At 37.0% G+C, this 19,863-nt stretch overlaps 1 protein-coding gene across 4 annotated transcripts; it reads left to right on the top strand.

Annotated features, from left to right (window-relative positions):
- The first annotated feature begins 766 nt into the window (after positions 1 to 766).
- On the top strand, positions 767 to 16,176 carry LOC148302113 (tRNA-splicing ligase complex subunit FAM98B). 4 transcript variants are annotated; one of them, XM_088272009.1, is made up of 10 exons: positions 767 to 915; positions 4,293 to 4,525; positions 5,376 to 5,512; positions 6,556 to 6,691; positions 8,938 to 9,092; positions 10,423 to 10,623; positions 11,093 to 11,173; positions 12,646 to 12,752; positions 13,578 to 14,014; positions 14,967 to 15,153. In XM_088272009.1, the coding sequence occupies exons 1-10, from the start codon at positions 878 to 880 to the stop codon at positions 15,017 to 15,019; spliced, it is 1,578 nt and encodes a 525-aa protein (XP_088128135.1). In that variant the 5' UTR covers positions 767 to 877; the 3' UTR covers positions 15,020 to 15,153. The 4 variants fall into 4 exon arrangements, 2 of the variants coding, with proteins under 2 accessions (XP_088128135.1, XP_088128136.1); XR_015838685.1 differs by having other exon boundaries at positions 768 to 915; positions 13,578 to 14,257; positions 14,453 to 15,470; XR_015838686.1 differs by lacking the exon at positions 767 to 915 and adding an exon at positions 1,064 to 1,227 and having other exon boundaries at positions 13,578 to 14,257; positions 14,453 to 16,176.
- Positions 16,177 to 19,863: the final 3,687 nt, after the last annotated feature.

The following is a 19,863-nucleotide window of genomic DNA, read 5'->3' on the forward strand; positions in this document are numbered from 1 at the left end:
TGTATCCAAATACTTGTTCACAAATTTGGATAGTCTCCAATTATTTATTTATTTTTTATTTTATTTGTTCGGGAATTATATAGCTTTACATTTAAAAAAGTATATAATAAAATAAAAGTTACATTAACAATAATAAACATTACATTACATTACATTAAAAAAAATAGTTACATTAATAAAAATAAAGCCAATTAAACAATTCTACATTTGTGTTATAATAACTATTAAAACATTAAGTGATAAAAAAAATCATAAAAATGTAGTGGGAGTGTGTGTGTGAGGAAGGGCGTAAAAGGGTAAGGGTATGGTTTAAAAAAATAGGATCATTGGGTAATTTATTCAAAATTAAATACGGTTATTGGATTGAATTGTACTTTTATTTACGAACGAGTGAGGAAAAGAACGGCAAAACAAATTTATGGAAAAAGGAACAGAGGAAGACCGAGGAAAACTTGGCGCGATTAGGAGTTAGGTTATGAGTTGAAATAATCTGCGGGTATCTAAATATGAGGAGATGCATGAACGTGGAAGAGGCGAAGAATGTTTGCAAAGACAGAATGGTGTGGCGTTCTATTCTCTCTGTCTACCACTGCGGGGAAGCAGCGTGATGGTTTGTTAGTTAGTTTATAATACCGTCTACATAGAAGAAAACGTATAATATAACTCAATAATGTTGAACAACACACCCCACTTTAGCAGACAGAGTACACGAGTAATTTAAATTGGATTTTTTACTGTTGACAACACATTTTAAATCCAGGGGTCATGAAATTAACGATCGAATTGCGAATTGCGTTCCTTCCGCCGCCGACATCTTGGTCGGATTTTTATTTCGCCGGCCGGTTTAACAGACTTGTGGAAAAACTAATTTTCCAATATGGAAAATGATGTCATCGATGCTTTGGCGGACATTGGGTATGTATTTTGTAAATATATTCAATCTGTCACGCTTTAAATTATGCTAATAGCATGCGGCGCGCCGGTTACGGGCTCCACGGTGTCGGGGTGACGCGATTACAAATACACATTATCACACGTCCTTTTGTTTGCTTTTAACCCGTAGAAATGACCCCGATCTTATCGCAAAATGGAATATTTATAAAGCGTGGACAAGATGGGCTACTTTCATTGCTGCGCCGCGTCCGCCGCAGGAACAACGCTTCTTGAGTTTTAAAAAGATTTAAAAGTTTATTTATATTTTGAAGATGGCTAGGTCACAACGTTCTGGTAAGTTCTTCATATTGTGTATTTGTAGGTACTTTTTTGCCAGACGGCGTCCATTTTGAATGCCAATAATAATTAGTTTGGATAATTTATATCGCGACATATTCGTAAAACACTACCTCAAGGGCGTTTAAAAGTTAATGGTAAAATTACCTTAGTTTTAACGTGATTTTCATACCCATACCCATAGAAAACGAACGATTCTTATGATCATTTTTATTATTTTCGTATCTTGTAATCCGAATTTTGCTAATAAGCAAGTTCAGTGCTATCGAATTTAACCCAGATGGTGCATAAGGCATTAGATCAGATGTTATCGACGCGGTCTTATTCGAGAATTACAGGTGGCGCAAAATCAATCACCCTATCGGAAGATGTTACAATTTTTGCAAATGGCGTCCTACGTCAATCATTTTTAACATTTCGCTCACTCCTTTCAGCAACGATATATCGCTCACTCCTTTCAAGAACGTCATAAATCAAAATACTTGATTTTTCAGGAGAATGTTTTTAAAGTTTAAAAATATAACACAATGTGTTAAAAATAAATATCAAGCCACTTACTGAACTTTTTACTGTGCAACAGATCTTTTTAGGTAAAACCTGATGGTTTTTTCTCCATTTGAAAAATATATAGTTTATTTAAAAAAATAATTAAGCAATACCTTTTCTTCAAAATGCAAAAACAACACTTTCTGCCCTGTACCGGGTAAATATTAAGTTAAAAATATGCCTCTTTTATTGGGATATAGTACATTTTCTGGGCATTCCGAACACATGCACAACTGAAAATTGACAAATTTTGATTTATGACGTTCTTGAAAGGAATGAGCGATATATTAAAAATCGTCAATTCTCAGTTGTGTATGTTTTCGGAATGCCCAGAAAATGTACTATATCCCAGCAAAAGCGGCATATTTTTAACTTAAGATTAACCCGCTACAGGGCAGAAAGTGTTGTTTTTTGCATTTTGAAGAAAAGGTATTATTTGATTGCTTTTTGTAAATATGCTTAATATTTTTCAAATGGAAAAAAACATTCAGGTTTTACCTAAAAAGATCTGTTGCGTAGTAAAAAGTTCAATAAGTGGCTTGATATTTATTTTTAATACATTTCATAATATTTTTTAACTTTAAAAAGGATCTCCTGAAAAATCAAGTTATTTGATATATGACGTTGTCGAAAAGAGTGAGTGATTTGTGAACTAGACATGTTCTAAAAAAACAAACAAAAAATATAAAAAACAAAAAAATCCAATACACATGTTCTAAAAAAAAATTGGGCATCACCTGATGTCCAGCTCTCTACGTTGCCAAACGTAAACTGTATTCTATCATTGTGAGTAAGAACTTAATGCAAAATCAATTAATCAATCGCACTCTAAGGGTTAACACACTATGCACGGGAAAGGTATTTCTACCCGTTGGGTGGATTGATGCTTAAGGACGGGAAGGGTATTTTTACCTTCTGCGCCGGCCTCATTTCAAAGGCAGAAATGAAAGAATTACATATTAAATGTTTTTATATTAATATAATGTACCAATCTCTTTGTCAAGGTATTAACTATATCGCTCACTCCTTTCAAGAACGTCATAAATCAAAAATCGTCAATTTTCAGTTGTGCATGTTTTCGGAATGCCCAGAAAATGTACTAAATCCCAACAAAAGCGGCATATTTTTAACTTAATATTTACCCGCTACAGGGCAGAAAGTGTTGTTTTTGTATTTTGAAGAAAAGGTATTGTTTAATTATTTTTTTAAATATTCTTGATATTTTTCAAATGGAGAAAAAGCCTTCAGGTTTTACCTAAAAAGATCTGCTGCACAGTAAAAAGTTCAACAAAAGGCTTGATATTTATTTTTAATAAATTGTATTATATTTTTAAACTTTCAAAATGTTCATTTTGTTCTTGCAAGGAGTGAGCGATATATCAAAAAACTTGATTTTTCAGGAGATCGTTTTTAAGGTCAAAAAATATAATACAAAAAATATAATCAATCCACTTATTGAACTTTTTTACTGTGCAACAGAAAATATTTTTATAGTCTGTTATTGAAATAAATAAAATACAAAAAACAGCAGATAAGAAGGGATAAGCTAAAAATAAGTTGTTTTTCAACATTTTGACCTCTACTTTTATTTCAAAGGTCATCAATAAGGTCAACTGCGTTACTTTGTTATATTAAAAGACAATGTTGCCATGCATTCGTCATATCGTTGGTATAATTTTTTAAAGACTAAATTTTCATATACCGCTCACTCCTTTCAACAACGTCATATATCAGAAATCGTCAATTTTCAGCTGTGCATGTTTTCGGAATGCCTAGAAAATGTACTATATCCCAGCAAAAGCGGCATAACTTAATATTTACCCGCTACAGGGCAGAATGTGTTGTTTTTGCATTTTGAAGATAAGGTATTGTTTAATTATTTTTTTAAACATACTAAATATTTTTCAAATGGAGGCAAAACATTCAGGTTTCACCTAAAACGATCTGTTGCGCAGTAAAAAGTTCAATAAGTGGCTTGATTTTATTTTTAATATATTACATTATATTTTTTCACTTTAAAAACGATCTCCTGAAAAATCCAGTTTTTTTTATATATCGCTCACTCCGTTCAAGAATGTCATAAATCAAAAAACTTGATTTCTCAGGAGAACGTTTTTAAAGTTTAAAAATATAATACAAAGTATTATAAATAAATATCAAGCCACTTATTGAATATTTTACTGTGTAGCAGACCTTTTTAGGTTAAACCTGAAGGTTTTTTCTCCATTTGAAAAATATTTAGTATATTTTAAAAAATAATTAAACAATATCTTTTCTTCAAAATGCAAAAACATCACTTTCTGCCCTGTACTGTAGCGGGTAAATATTAAGTTAAAAATATGCCGCTTTTGCTGGGATATAGTACATTTTCTGGGCATTCCGAAAACATGCGCAACTGAAAATTTTCAATTTTTGATTTATGACGTTCTTGAAAGGAGTGAGCGATATGTTTACACGCAGTCGTTAAGGTGTTAATTAGTTTCCAATTAGTAAACATTATCATATTTTGTTCCCAGCTACCAGGGTCCCCTCGCGGATCCCTCTGCCTTCGAGAAAGCCCTCGAAGTCGGCCCCAAATCCCAGGAGTACATGGACCTGGTGTACTCCCTGGCCCAGGAGTTGAAGGGACTCTGTTCTCTGGAAGAGTCCGTCAGCAAGCCGACGGGACCTGATGACGCCAGCCACTTCCTCCTGGAGCTGAGCTCCTTCCTCAAGGAGCTGGAGTGCCCATATCTGTCCTTGGTGACTGGTAAGATTCACAAGAGATATTTCTTCTTTTCATGACAATTTCATTGATTGATTAGTCATTTTGTGGTAAAATCTATCCATTTTTTTTTTTTTTTTTTAGATGGGAATTGCATTTATTATTTACCTTGCTTATTATATACAAGGTTTTATAGATCATTTTCTTTTAGCTAATTAAATATGTTTTTATTTGAATCTGTGTTGGGAACAGGAGGGATAATCTAGTGTGGGCCAAACAGGAACTTGTCAGCATTTGCTGGGAGGAAACCACATTGCACTCCTCAGGAGAAGGCGGACTGTTGACAGTCAACAGTCAGTCCATTTTTTATTTAAGTTTCACTTCGTAAATACCACAATTTTCGTAACATTTTATTTACCAACGAATTTTAGAAAGACTTGCTTAACCTTTTAACCGCGTCAACTTTGTTCCTGAGAAACGCCCGTACGCGGCGGTATTTCGCCGTTTTTAAAATGATTACTTTTATCATGTATTTAGTTAAGAAACGATTTATTTTCCTAAACAAAAACGTTCAATGGGATTCATTGTGGATTATGGCGCGGACTAATTATTGACCTCGAGAAAATCAGGGATCTGTTCTTTTATTTATCCTTGTGATGTTACAAATTATTAGTCAGATATTTCAACAGATGTCATAAGGCCAAGGATTGACGTATTATTTTATCCAAAGTTCCACACCATGAAAAAATCCCCCCAAGTTAAACTGAGGTTTGAAACTTGGAGCAAAGTAAAAACACATACACTTATGTCGGCCGCGTATGGGGCATGCTTTGTGAAAACACATACGGTTATGCGAGCCGCGTGGATCCGGTTAATAAATGAATAATATCTTCAGGTCACTTGTCTTCGAGGCTCCAGAAGAAGTCGGACCGGATCCTGCTCCTCGACTATTTGCTGTCAGAGCTGATGGCCGCCAGGATGCTCGCTGTCGACAGGCCACAGGATAACTCCTCAGCCATGGAGGTCACCATTGTAAGTCCTTTTTAGAAAAGATATAATACAATGGAACCTCTTATAACAAGCATAATTCGTTCCAGCATCTTACTCGCTAAGCGAATCATTTTTTCCCATACAAATCAATGTAAAATACGGTAATGCGTTTTCCATGGGGAAACAATATTCAATTTCGAATTATTTTTTATTAATATGTGTTCAAATAAAATTACTTATAAATTGTTTTGAATATTGAAAGCATTAACTTTGTGGATCATATTGATATATTATTTCGAGAAATAAAAATACTTTGTGTTCTGATCCACTCACATTTTTATTTAACCAACTAGTTTCGGCAACAACCTGTAATAAATGTAACCCCGAAGAGGGCAACAGGTTGTTGCCGAAACTGGTTGGTTAAATAAAAATGTGAGTGGATCAGAACACAAAGTATTTTTATTTCTCGAAATAATATACTTATAAATTGTTAAGGAGTAACAACATGGAATACAATTTAGATATATTTTTTTTAAACTATCTTAAAAAAAAAATATGAATTTGTGACAAATAATTAATTCTTTTTAACTAGAAAACCGTCTAGACATTTTTTTTGTCGCTTCAAAATTTGGCGAAAATGTGTCACAGAATAAATTTATAGCAGGAATAGCCACCTCCTTATTAGGGTGATGCTTCTTAAAGGTGGAGACTGACCGGAGCATTTCGTCGTAACATAACGTCGTAACATCGCTCGCGGCGAGCATCCGAAACTATGGATGGAGCCCTCGGCTCGCTGGACTGACTGCCTGAATGCTCGCATCGTAACGTGTTACGTTACAACGAAATGCTCCGGTCAGTCTCCACCTTAATGTACGACGCAACAGTTTCCCATGCTTTCAGCATTTCTCTTATTGTGCTAGAAGCTTGTTGCTCTGCTACTTCCTCTTTCTCCGTTAACAAACTCTCCTCTATAATGTGTTGCTGTGAAAAACGATGCAACTCCATAAGCTCTTCGGTGGTCAGCTCTTGGCTGTGCTCTTTCATAAGCTCTTCGTAATCCAGCATATATTTCTTCATTTTTACAGCAAGAGACGCCAACGGCCAAGGATTTGAAGGACATTTTATGCGCCTTGAAGATGACCCAACCTCCTACAACAATAGCAGTCACCACATTATTTCAAAAGCTGAAAGAAAAATTGAAATTAATCCTCCAACAAGAAGGTATACAATATTTTGTAAAGTAAACTGTATTTTGTTGTGTATTGCGTCCGCCTCCATAGTGTAGTGGTTAGCGCATTTGGCTGCCACGCTGGAGGTCTCGGGTTCGATTCTCGGGATGGTGAAAAGAACATGTTTTTTCACACTAATATTTATTTCCGCCTCCGTAGTGTAATGGTCAGCACGCTCGACTACCATACTGGAAGTTCTGGGTTCGATTCCCAGGGGGGGTCAAATAAATATTAGTGATTTTTTCACTGTAATATTTATTCAATATAACCCTGGACTGGTACCTGAAGCGGAGGGCTGATCACCTTTCCTTCATGTGTTAATGATCAAGATAACACTGCGTTTATATGATGCAGTGCCCTATGCACCATAGGGTGCAGATAAGGGTTTGAATTTTTTTTTAAATATTTATTTAATATTACTCTTGACTGGTACGTGAAGCGCATGACTGATCATCCTGCCTTCATGTAATGAATAATCAAATTGCAATTGTATCAATTTGATGCAGTGCCCTATGCGCCATTGGGTCAGAAGTGTATACAATAAGTGAGTACAAGAAAAATTATTTGTTGATGAATGTCGGCAAATCCAAAATTGTGAAATCGCAAATAGTAAGTGGATTGAAAAAGCCCAAACGCGAGAAGTCTGGAAGGACTTAGAAGAGGCCTACACCCAGCAGTAGAGAGATGGCTGACAATGAAGAAGAAGATGTATTAGGAGATGCGTGAATGTGGAGGAGGCGAAGAATGTTTTAAAAAATAGGTGTGGCATCCTTTTCTCAGTCTTTTGATCAAACAAAGAAATATACAGTGAAACCTCTATCTTATTTATTGTTTCGGCATTAACTTTGTGGTAAGACATGTTACAATGATTAAAGAAAACACTTGTTTTTTACCACTTGAGTTTTATTATAGACTTCATGTTTCAGAAGTTAAACTTCCATCATTCAGTTACTATACAGACCTGAATGATGGAAGTTTAACTTCTGAAACATGTAGTCTATAATAAAACTCAAGTGGTAAAAAACAAGTGTTTTCTTTAATCATTGAAACCTCCATCTATCGTTTCTAAAGGGACCTATTAAAATAAACCATGAATGCGGGAAAACAATGAATGCGGGATTAAGAAGTCAATATACAAGAAGATACAATCGAGTAAAGATACCGTCCTCCCAATCTGCATTACAATGGTTAGGTTAAAATTCTAAGCAGAATACAAATTTTAGATGCAAATAAATGTATTTATTTAACAGAACCAAAAAAAATATTAAAGTTTCTTGCATTGTAAATAATCTTTAATGGACATTTGTTTTTTGACTGTTTATTTCCGTAAATTTGTTGATTACTATTAATATATTTTGGGCTTTGCAAATAGATTTTTTTTTTTGCATCAGTTATTGAATGTATGTAGTAGAAAGCTTTTAATTTTTAAAAGAGTGTGCATGCTTCTGAAAATAAAAGTACAGGCAGCTCCTCTTCATCAATATTGACCTCTGCTGTATCTGTCAAACTTAAGTCACACAAGTTTTTTTATAGTTTCTATCCCACACGTTGGAATATTGTCATGGATTGTAACAAAATTGAGAAAAATGTAAAAAATGTAAAAAAAAACAGGCAATATATCGCTCACTCCTTTCAAGAACGTCATAAATCAAAATACTTGATTTTTCAGGAGAACATTTTTAAAGTTTAAAAATATAATACAATTTAATAAAAATTAATATCAAGCTACTTACTGAACTTTTTACTGTGCAACAGATCTTTTAAGGTAAAACCTGAAGGTTTTGGCTCCATTTGAAAAATATTTAGTATATTTAAAAAAATAATAAAACAATACCTTTTCTTCATAATGCAAAAACGACACTTTCTGCCCTGTAGCGGGTAAATATTAAGTTAAAAATATGCCTCTTTTGCTGGGATATAGTACATTTTCTGGGCATTCCGAAAACATGCACAACTGAAAATTGACGATTTTTGATTTATGACGTTCTTGAAAGGAGTGAGCGATATGTCAAATGTGCAGCGTGATTCAAACGATGAATGTGGTAAAATGGTAGATAGAAACGATTGATGCGATCTATCTTGTATGAAATGAATTCGGGATAGAAGAATTAAACGACACATCCGGGAAAACGATTATTCGAGGAACGATAGATAGAGGTTTCACTGTACATTTATCACAGTTGTTTTGCATATAGAATGGTGACTGGTTGTAGCGCTAACGAGGGTTTGGGTGTTCAGGTCCCGATTTTGCCGGAAGGCCGCTGTACAACCAGTCCCTGACGGAGAAGCAGTGGAAGGAGGTGGACTCCGCGCATCGAGAGATGCTGGACGAATACCGGCTGAGGAGAGAGATGCTCATCACCCGACTTGACTGCACCATACAGAGCTTCGAGGTATGTCTTAATTTATTTATTTAAATTTTATGTACTTTTGTCCGCCTCCGTAGTGTAATGGTCAGCACGCTCGGCTACCGTTCTGGAGGTCCCGGGTTCGATTCCCAGGGGGGGGTCAAATAAATATAAGTGATTTTTTCACTCTAATATTCATTCAATATTACCCTGGACTGGTACCTGAAGCGGAGGGCCGATCACCTTTCCTTTGTGTGTTAACGATCAAGATAATACTGCGTTTATATAATGCAGTGCCCTATGCACCGTTGGGGTGCGGATAAGGGTTTGAAGAAGAAGATTATGTACAGAAAAGAAATGTGTACATTGGCAGGCTTGGTGCTAAGAAGCAATATCTTCAAACTAACATTTTTCATTAATTGATTTGGCAGTCACTTTGTGGTAAAATCTATCCGTTTTAAATTTAAGTTGTTCATAGTAAATACCACTATTTCTTAAAATCTGCTGTGACACGTGTTTCGATGCATTCTGCATCATTTTCAAACACCGTACCGTGTTTGAAAATGATACGGAGTGCATTGAAACACGTGTCAAAGTAGATTTTAAGAAATAGTGATATTTACTAAGTAAAACTTAAATTAAAAATAACTAAAAACAGACTAGTGATATTGGTTAAAAAGTTTGATACCTTGTATAGATGTTTTCATTAATTGATTTGGCAGTCACTTTGTGGTAAAATCTATCCGTTTTAAATTTAAGTTGTATATAGTAAATACCACTATTTCTTAAAATCTGCTGCATTTTCAAACACCGTACGGTGTTTGAAAATGATACGGAGTGCATCGAAACACGTGTCATAGTAGATTTTAAGAAATAGTGGTATATACTAAGTAAAACTTTTTTTTTGCAGAGACCCACCAAACCACCCTGTGTGTCTTGTCGTTGGAGTTTTTTTTTAATACATTTTTTATTGTTTTTAACGATTTTAACCTAATATAGACACAAGAAAAAAATTAAGAATATAAACATTTTACAATTTTCATAAGATTAACTCTTGATCATTTACCCATTCCTTTATTTTGCCTTTGTTCCATATTTTATTTTGACCTCTAAAATCCGTCGGCAACAAATTAAAAATGTTCGGAACGATATATTGCAGTGTTTGACTCCCACATTTACTGTTAATTCTAGGGACTGTCAAACCTTCGTTGTGTGTACATCGTGTATCATGGTTGTGTACTAAAGGATTTCGATATTTTGTCCAGTTTGTTGTCGATTTAGGGTCGGGGTTGATGAAAAACCCGATAACAATGTGTTAAGCATGCGTATCTGTTACTTGTACGGTTGCTAAGATGTGACTATCGTCTTGTTTCAGTGGAAGGGAAAGGGCAACGACAGAAATGACAAAATCGAGGCGGTCTATCGGCCTCTGCGGCAGAAGATGAAGGTGCACTCGGCCGTCAAGCTGAGTGACTTCCTGGCCGCCAGGAGCTGGCTGCTGGCGCTCAAGAAGACCTCCGACGCCACCGTCAGGGTCAACACCAAGAGCAAGGTCAACTCCGTCCTAATTGGCAGGGTGAGTCTCCCTCGTGATTGGTCATTGATCGTGTGAAGGATCTTGAAGCATCTTCTTGGATATAGATTATAGTATGTCTCCAGAATCGGTGCCTTGCTCTCAATCTCTACTCATTTGAGGGGATCTACCATCTCGTATGGTTTATATCATGGCATATCGTTTATTGGATAACTTTACGCCACCAATGGACACTCCTCCATTCCATTCGTAGAGAGCCCTGCGCATGTTATTCCCCATAGATGTTAAAGAGGTCAGGGGAGAGTATGCATCCCTGTCTTACACCTTTCTCAGTGGGGAAACTTGCAGTGTCTATGCCATCGATTCCTATGATTGCCTTACTAGGGGTGTAAAGTCCGTTCATAATTCCTGGCCTCCCCTAAGCAGTGAGTCCAAAAATGCAAGGCCAAAGACAGATATATATCTGTAATATCTGTGAGAGGAGGTTATAAAGACATTTCTTTATTTTCAGGTTCCAGATAGAGGCGGAAGACCATCGGAACAGCAGCCTCCTCCTCCCGAGATGCCGTCCTGGCAGCAGCAGAGATCGCAGGTACGAAATTACAAACATGCGGAATGCATCAAGACACATCGCTCACTCTTTTCAACGTCATATATCAAAAAACTTGATTTTTCAGGAGGTCGTTTTTAAAGTTTAAAAATATAATAAAATGTATTAAAAAATAAATATCAAGCCACTTATTGAACTTTTTACTGTGCAACAGATCTTATTAGGTAAAACCTGACTCTTTTTTCTTCATTTGAAAAATATTGGTGTATAAAAAAAAATAATTAAACAATACCTTTTTTTCAAAATGCAAAAACAACACTTTCTGCCCTGTAGCAGGTAAATATTAAGTTAAAAATATGCCGCTTTTGCTGGGATATAGTACATTTTCTGGGCATTCCGAAAACACGCACAACTGAAAATTGACAATTTTTGATATATGACGTTGTTGAAAGGAGTGAGCGACATGTTACAGTAGATTTTAACACTCGGTTTGTTTGTTATTTTTAATACTGTCGGTAGAGAGCGGTAGACGCTTATAATTCTTTAGAGGGCAAGAGACGCCAAAAAACATTGTACAGATGGGAATTGGGTTCGAGGTTACTTGTGATTAGTCTTCTCCCAACCCTTATCCGCACCCGATGGTGCATAAGGCACTGTATCATAGCGACGCAGCGTTACCTCGATTGTTAATTGCATGAAGGCAATTATATAGGAGCAGTGTTATCTTGATAGTTAAATACACAAAGGTAAGGTGATCAGCCTTCTGCCTTTGGTACCAGTCCAGGGTCATATCAGATGAATATTAGACTGAAAAATCACTAATATTTATTTTGACCCTCTTGGGAAACCCGGGGCCTCCAGCACGGTAGTCAAACGCGCTAACCACTGCACTATGGAGGCGGACTATGTGATTAGTATATGACCCTAATAAGAATACTAATTGTGGTCGGGGTCGATGATAAAACCGCCCAACAGTAATGTGTTGAGAAATGTGAATTAAAAAAGTATTTTCCAAGTAAAATGTGAATTAACAATGGATACTATCGCTCACTCCTTTCAAGAACGTCATAAATAAAAAATCGTCAATTTTCAGCTGTGCATGTTTTCGGAATGCCCAGAAAATGTACTATATCCCAGCAAAAGAGGCATATTTTTAACTTAATATTTACCCGCTATAGGGCAGAAAGTGTTGTTTTTGCATTTTGAAGAAAAGGTATTGTTTAATTATTTCTTTAAATATACTATATATTTTTCAAATGGAGAAAAAACCTTCAGGTTTAACCTAAAAAGATCTGTTGCACAGTAAAAAGTTCAATAAGTGGCTTGATATTTATTTTTAATACATTGTATTATATTTTTAAACTTTAAAAACGTTCTCCTGAAAAATGAAGTTTTTTTTATTTATGACGCTCTTGAAAGGAGTAAGCGACATATTACCGCAAATTGACTCACAAATTGATCAATGAAAAAAAATTTGATAAGTGTGCTAATGTCTTCATCGGTTTTCTTGACAGGGCGGGGGGAGGGGCGGAGGAGGTGGGGGCCGAGGCGGGGGAAGTGGATTCGGCGGTCAGGGGGGCAGAGTACAGGGCGGGTGGAACCAATCGCCCGGAGATCAAAGGTAGGTGGAACATAAGCTGTTACATCCGGGTTTCATAGCCAGTCAGTTCTTGCAATGTAAACAGCGCCTGAGTGAGTGAGTGTCTTGTTAACCCTTCCCTTATGGCGCTAGAAACTTCCGCGTGCACCGGTGATATGTATTTTGTACACCATATGAAAATGAGATTTAAAAACGGGAAAAATGTGAATATTCTTAAATGTCCCTCTTATTGACCATAGTTGAAATTAAAATGTAACAATTTTGTAATGTTAGCTCTGGTAAGTATCTGAAAATGAAAAAAAATACATCACAAGTAGCTGCAATAACGTATGTATTATGACCGCCGCGTACGATGGTCTGCGCACTACTAAACTTTACATGCGCATATACACAAAGCAATGGCAAGCGCTCACGCACTGAGAAACGTTAGTGTATTGGTAGTTTTATCCCCGATTTTTCACAAATTATCTATTTCTGTTGTTGCAAATGAATAACTTGATATTATAATACTTTAATGTAATATGTAATTACATTACGGAGGAATTAAAAAATTGTGAGCCCGTATCTATTATATATTATATTGATATTCTCATGTAAAGGTCGAGTTGTAGTAAATACATATCACTGGGAGAAGAAGGTTAAAAAAATGTATTCTAGAATAAAAAGGTTGAAAATATAAGAAATATTACTAAATAATATATTGTAATAGGAAAATAGGTAGGTCACCGCTCACCCAGAACACGTCCGCCACTCTCCAATAGCGAAATGATGCTCATTCCCTCCCATCATTTGGGAAGGTTAAATGTTACCCGCGTTGATTATAACCGATTCTGCCCTTGTTTGCAGAGCTGCGGGTGGCAATCGCGGAGGCAGGGGCGGACGAGGCGGGCACGGCTTCCAGCAGGACAGCCACCAGGGCAGGGGCGGATTCGCCGGCAATCGCGGCGGGTCAAATGACAATCGCGGCGGCTTCAGCGACAATCGAGGCGGCGGCGGCGGCGGCTACAATGACAATCGTGGCGGCTATAATGACAATCGCGGTGGATTTGCAGACAGTCGCGGCGGGTACAGCGACAATAGGAACAGCCAGACCGCAGGATACCAGGGCAGCAACAGGGGATCGTCCGGCGGCTACCAGGGCCAAAGCCAGAAGGCCGGCTACGACTCGTACGGGCAGAATCAGCCCGCAGGTGGCGGCGGGTATCGCAATGAACACGACGACAGGACCAACAATTATTCCAGGGGCGGATCGGCGCGCGGAAGATCTTCGTACCACAGAGGCGGTAGAAATTAAATTAATTAATTAATGCATGCGTTACACCCCTGGGTTTAGACTGTTACAAAAACGTACATACATTTTTATTTTATTTAATATGGTTACAAAAGTTTTTTTTATAGTTTTAATTCATTTTCTAAACATTTCTACTTACAATCTTAAAATTAAAAACGCAATTCTCTCCGATAAAGATAAAGACATTGACATCTCAAATAAACATATTGTCCGCCTGCGTAGTGCGATGGTTACCGCATTTGGCTACCACACGAGGTCCCGGGCTCAATTTTTTCAACTCGAATCATTCTTTCACTCGCATTCAACATCATCCTGGACTGACGCAGAACTGGTCACCTTGCATTTGTGAAATCAACAATTAGATCAACTCTGGGTTGATTATATTCAGTGCCCTATGCACCATTTGATACGGGTGAAAGTCTAAAAAGAGAAAACTAAAATATGTAATTTTTCTCGATACTACCGTATTCATAAATGAGATTTTTTTGTTAGTCACAGCTTAAAACTGGGGGTGTGATCAATTTATAATGGACTGAAAATGCTAATGCATTATATTAATGCTTGGTTCATTTCACTCATAATCGTTAAATCCAATTTGTTACTTAAATTATTTCATTCTTCATATCTTTTCTGCATACTGTATTTATATCCATGGAGCGTCTTGAAAATTTAAAGTCTGTGCATTCCATATTCTGTATATAGAAGGAGTTGTTTGGACGGCTTTCTGAAATAACTCAATTTCACTGCTTTGGCATCATCACCTTAGAGACTTGTTTCCTTTACTCTATCATATAAATTCACGGTAACAAGGCATCAAATCCTAGCCCATTGGTAAAAGTAAATTCATTTTATTCGGTAAAAATTAACATATGCATTACAAACTAAAATTTCAAGCGTATACATTAACAAAAATTCTAAAGTAAGCAAGAACACTCTTGTTAAAGATGAAGAAGAATCCCGCTTCGGAATACCCCCTCACACGCATGGAACAGATTAATATCTAGCGTGATATTGTTCAGCATAGCGGTGGCTCTTCCCACGGGCATTTTGAAGAACTTTTCGTGAATTAGGTATGAGGGGAAGTATTCGAGGTCACCATATGAGGTGATGATACGTGAATATATACCTTTTTGTGCTCATCAGAAAAATGCTTAGCAGTGAAAGCCGTACTTACTTGAAGAACACTGTTTATTAACACACTATCTGCGGGCGGATTCGCGTTCATAATAGAGATAAACATCTCTAAAAAGACACACTTGACAACACTTAACCATACTGTATACATGGATATGAGATCAAAAGATGCCGCAAAAGTCATGCGTAAAAATAACTTACACGCAATTAACGACAAGTCGAGTGAAAAGGTAAAATCATCCTTCCCGCCGAACGCCACCAGTCGAGTGAAACGGTAAAATTACCCTTCCCGCAGATAGTTTATTAATTAAAAATATAAAGTGCTATTAAAAACTAAGGAATATAAAACAAGCTTTAAAAGTTTTTTTTTTTTTAATACAGAATGGCGTTGCACATGAAATACATTGCTTTTGCCAATGTCAAGTTAATTGAATATTGTTCTTAATTATAAAATATGATAGACTTATTATTAAACTATAAATTTATTCCATTCAATCTCAAAAAAACAACTAAAAGTCTGTACATAATAGGGTTCCTGCTCGCCAGGATGAGATGGATATCTGTAGGGAGGGGAATAAGCGGGGCCAGAGTTTTACAAAACTCTTCAAAACGACACTCGCAAATGGGGAAAGCTAAAAAAGTTACAAGTTTTCGAAATTACACAAATTACTTTGAAAGCAGTGGATATATTTTTTTTTTATATGCAGCCAAAAGTGGGCTAGCTCTGTTTGGGAATTTTTAAGTTTTAATGTTCGATCACTTTTTCGCTCCGTGAATTCTCGCTCTTTTTATCAGTAAGTGACTTTCTGCGGCACACCAACTAATCGCCAATGCTCTAGGCGGCCCTTCAGTTTTGCCTTCTATCCTCTCCTCTATGTTCAGTTCCTCGTCGATCGCTTGATCTCTGGCTAGTGCCGTATAGTTTAGAGGCGTTCTACAGCTTCAACTCTAGACAGTGCATCGCCGACAACGTTATCTTTGCCGGTTACATACCGAATGAAAATATATTAAAAAACAAAATTTTAAATAGTACGAATAAATCAACTGAATACAATTGATTAACGTTTAACGTAATACTTATATTATTACAGTCGTAAGACCAACAGTACTGTCAAATTGGGTACAACGTTATTGTAACATGTTTTGGCGGGTCGATTGCAGACTTGATAATATTTTTTCTTGATAAATACTCCTTTCTTGCCTCGCGCAATATTTTGGATTTTACTCTAAAATCTGGAAAATCACATGCGTGTTAAAATAGTAATTATTTACAATGTATGGACGTAATAAATTACTTATCCATCCAAACCAGTATCCAAAGTTATAGTTTCCGCTGAACGGATGCATCTGGCGGTGCAATTTTTGTATCTGCATAGATTCCGCTCCTGCGTGACTAGTGAATACTATGCGATCCAATACGATTCTTTCCCTCCGATCTGAACGGATGGTTTCCAGCGTTTTCGGCCAATCAGAATGAGCCGTAGATAAAATAAAAGTACTAATGTATTCGGCTCATTAGAGGTTATTGCAAATTCTCTAGGGTGAAGGTTTATAAATTATTCTATTATTATAAATTATAAATTATTGGTCTATTATAAATTCAGAACTATTCGGAAACCGGTACTCCGATCCGAGTGGCCGCGTCTCCTCACTCTTGTCTCCGAGTTCCCTTGTCTGCTTTCGACTGTAACCGCTTACTGCAGAAGTCAGACTTCCGAGTGTGCGGGCCGAAATCGCAAGGCCTGACTTGACGAGAATCGAGTGGAATGAGTGGAGGAATGAAAGTCTGAATACTTGATGCTAGGCATTTTTATCTTTTTTACATTCTTGAGATTCACCATGAACTCGCCATGTGGTCCATCTCTTATTGGCCGGCGTGGGCTGTCTCTTTCTGTCTCCAACCCTCGATTAGTTGCCACGCCGTTAAGGAATAAACTATCCTAACTTGATTACTCTCAATATAATACCCTCTGGCTAATAAGAACTCCTCTTAGCTCACTTATTTTATTTTTATTTATTTGTTCGGGAATTGTATAGCTTTACATTTAAAAAAAGTATATAATAAACAATAGTTACATTAACAATAAAAAACATTACATTACATTAGCAAAAATAGTTACATTATTAAAAATTCTTCTTCTCCGTCTTATTCCTCATTGCTGAGGGTTGTGACCCTTGCAGAAGCAATGACTCTTCTCCAGTTATCCCTTGCCTGCGCTGCACGTACCGCTCCAACCACCGAGGTGCCTGCTGCTGTCTTAATTTGATCGGTCCATCGTGTGGGGATCTTCCTCTCCCTCTCTTTCTCTCCAGGCTACCGATCACAACTAGTCGTTCCAGGCTATCTTTATTGCCATGCGCAACGTGTCCAAAGAACTGGAGAATCCGTCGGGTACAGATATTGGCCAGAGTCAAGCCATCAAATCATTAATAAAAATAAAGCCAATTGAACAGTTCCACATTTATGTTATAATAACTATTTAAAACATTGAGAGATGAACAAGAGATGTACCTTGTGCGTACAGGCGTAATAAACAATTTAAACGCTATTAAACTCAACATGACTGGAGATCTCTATGCAGATCTGTAGTCGCAGCAGAGGTTACGGTTAACCTTTACGGTCGTCTGCGGTCTGTATTGCGTGAAGAACTTCCGATTTTATTATTTTAGGTCCGTGCAAATTGGTAGAAACATCAGTATCGGGTCTACAGTCTTTAAATACATCATAGATATATTTTTCCCATGTTTGCAAAATATCTTTTTCATCCAAAATCAGTTTATTGGAATCGTCGACTCTTTAGCTCTGGCAATAGCTCTTTCTACAGGCATAACCATCGGCAGGTTGGTCCTGTGTATAGGAATGTGAAACAATCTATGCCGACGCTGTCTTAGGTAACTATCGGGAACATACAGACCAATGCTCCGGATAATTTCAGGATTATCGATCATACCGCGCAACAATGGATAAAAATGCGTAATCAAATACACATTCCTTCTAGTCTCTAAACTATTGTAGCCAAGCATACCCTGGAGAAACTGGGTCGGGTAGAGCCAAGGATAATAGCCGTACTCTCTCATGTAGAGATACCTCAAAAACTTCTTTTGGACTTTCTCCACCATAAGAGAGTACTTAAGCTCGTGTGGCCCCCAAATCATGGAGCCACTCTCGAGTCTACTTCGCACCAAGGAGTTATAAAGAGTTCTCAGCACGCGGGTATTTTCGATTTGGAAAGCTCGTCTCGTCTACAAAGTGTTTGTTGATGGGGGCCGACTAGTAACCGGAACTAGTGAAGGCTGAGGAGAATAAGATGAGTAAAATCTGTTAATTGGCAGTGAAAGCTGCGGACGCTTGAAGGAATGAGGATCGAGAGAAGCAGTCGATGACTTCTCGGGAGTGGGATGTTGTATGAGCTAGTATGAGTTTTGTGGTGGAAGTCTGTCGGGTACCAGAATTGGTGTGGTGGAAGGAACAGTGTTTTTTTTTTTAAATTTTAAAAATATTTTATCAGAAAGAAAAACAACAGTTTCAATACATGAAAAATCAGAAAACAAAAAAAATGATGAATACCAATTACAGTTTTTCACATGCATACGATTCTCTCTGCCTACCCCTGCGGGGAAGCGGCGTGATGGTTAGTTAGTTAGTTACGTAGGAAAAGTAAGAGAGAAAAAATCTATATTTAACAAGAGATGTGAGATAAGGATGGGATAAAGAGAAAAGGAGAGGACTGGGAATGGAATTACCATTTTCGGTTTGTAAAATTTCGAATAATTTTACTTTAAAGTTAGAAAGATTGGAGTAAAAGATGTCAAGGTGGGTACAATATTCGTTGAATTTCCCACAACTTCGATAAATAAAATAATTTTTTAAATAGTTATTTGATGGTGCTGAATTATAAAAAAGATGACTTTGTCTAGTGAATCTAATTGGACAACAAAGAGGCATCTGTTCGAGAAGATAGTTTGATGGTGTGCATGTATTTGAAAGTGTGGGGCTAATGTAAGTGGCGCGAAATTTATTGAGAATTATTATATCAATTTCCACCATAGCTGCACGTCTCTCAAGTTCCGGTAATGATCGTGAATTATGTGCAATATGTTTAGCGTATACATCGCAGCTGTCTTCTTTTCTTTCATCGAGAGCATCCTGAAGACTCGTAACGGTTTGGCTTATTTCTTCCCATCCTGGTAGATGGCCACTGCGGCTCCGTTTTGGCGGAACGGGAGATTGGTCAGTGGTGGGTCGTAATACCCCTTCTTCCGTATTTACGATGCTTAGCATTCGTAAACATTTTTCATAAACCATACATATCTTAATAAGATAAAAGATAAAAACCCTTATCCGCACCCCAATGGTGCATAGGGCACTGCATCATATAAACGCAGTGTCATCTTGATCGTTAACACACAAAGGAAAGGTGATCAGCCCTCCGCTCCAGGTACCAGTCCAGGGTAATATTAAATAAATATTACAGTGAAAGAATCACTTATATTTATTTGACTCCCCTGGGAATCGAACCCGGGACCTCCAGAAGGGTAGCCGAGCGTGCTGACCATCACAATACGAAGGCGGAGGGGCTGATGTAAGTGGCGCGAAATTTATTAAGAATTATTATATCGATTTCCACCATAGCTGCACGTCTCTCAAGTTCCGGTAATGATCGTAAATTATGTGCAATATGTTTAGCGTATACATTGCAGCTGTCT

Source organism: Brachycentrus maculatus, unplaced genomic scaffold (assembly GCF_059751285.1).
Source record: "Brachycentrus maculatus isolate JH-2025_06_01 unplaced genomic scaffold, ASM5975128v1 h1tg000475l, whole genome shotgun sequence".
NCBI classification, from domain to species: Eukaryota; Metazoa; Arthropoda; class Insecta; order Trichoptera; family Brachycentridae; genus Brachycentrus; species Brachycentrus maculatus.

Bases quoted from the DNA above. Each gene is read 5' to 3' on its own strand.
- LOC148302113 (XM_088272009.1), top strand. From the start codon at position 878: ATGGAAAATGATGTCATCGATGCTTTGGCGGACATTGG. The intron at 9,093-10,422 runs GTATGTCTTAAT...GTCTTGTTTCAG, and splicing joins GCACCATACAGAGCTTCGAG to TGGAAGGGAAAGGGCAACGA. The intron at 11,174-12,645 runs GTACGAAATTAC...TTTTCTTGACAG, and splicing joins GGCAGCAGCAGAGATCGCAG to GGCGGGGGGAGGGGCGGAGG.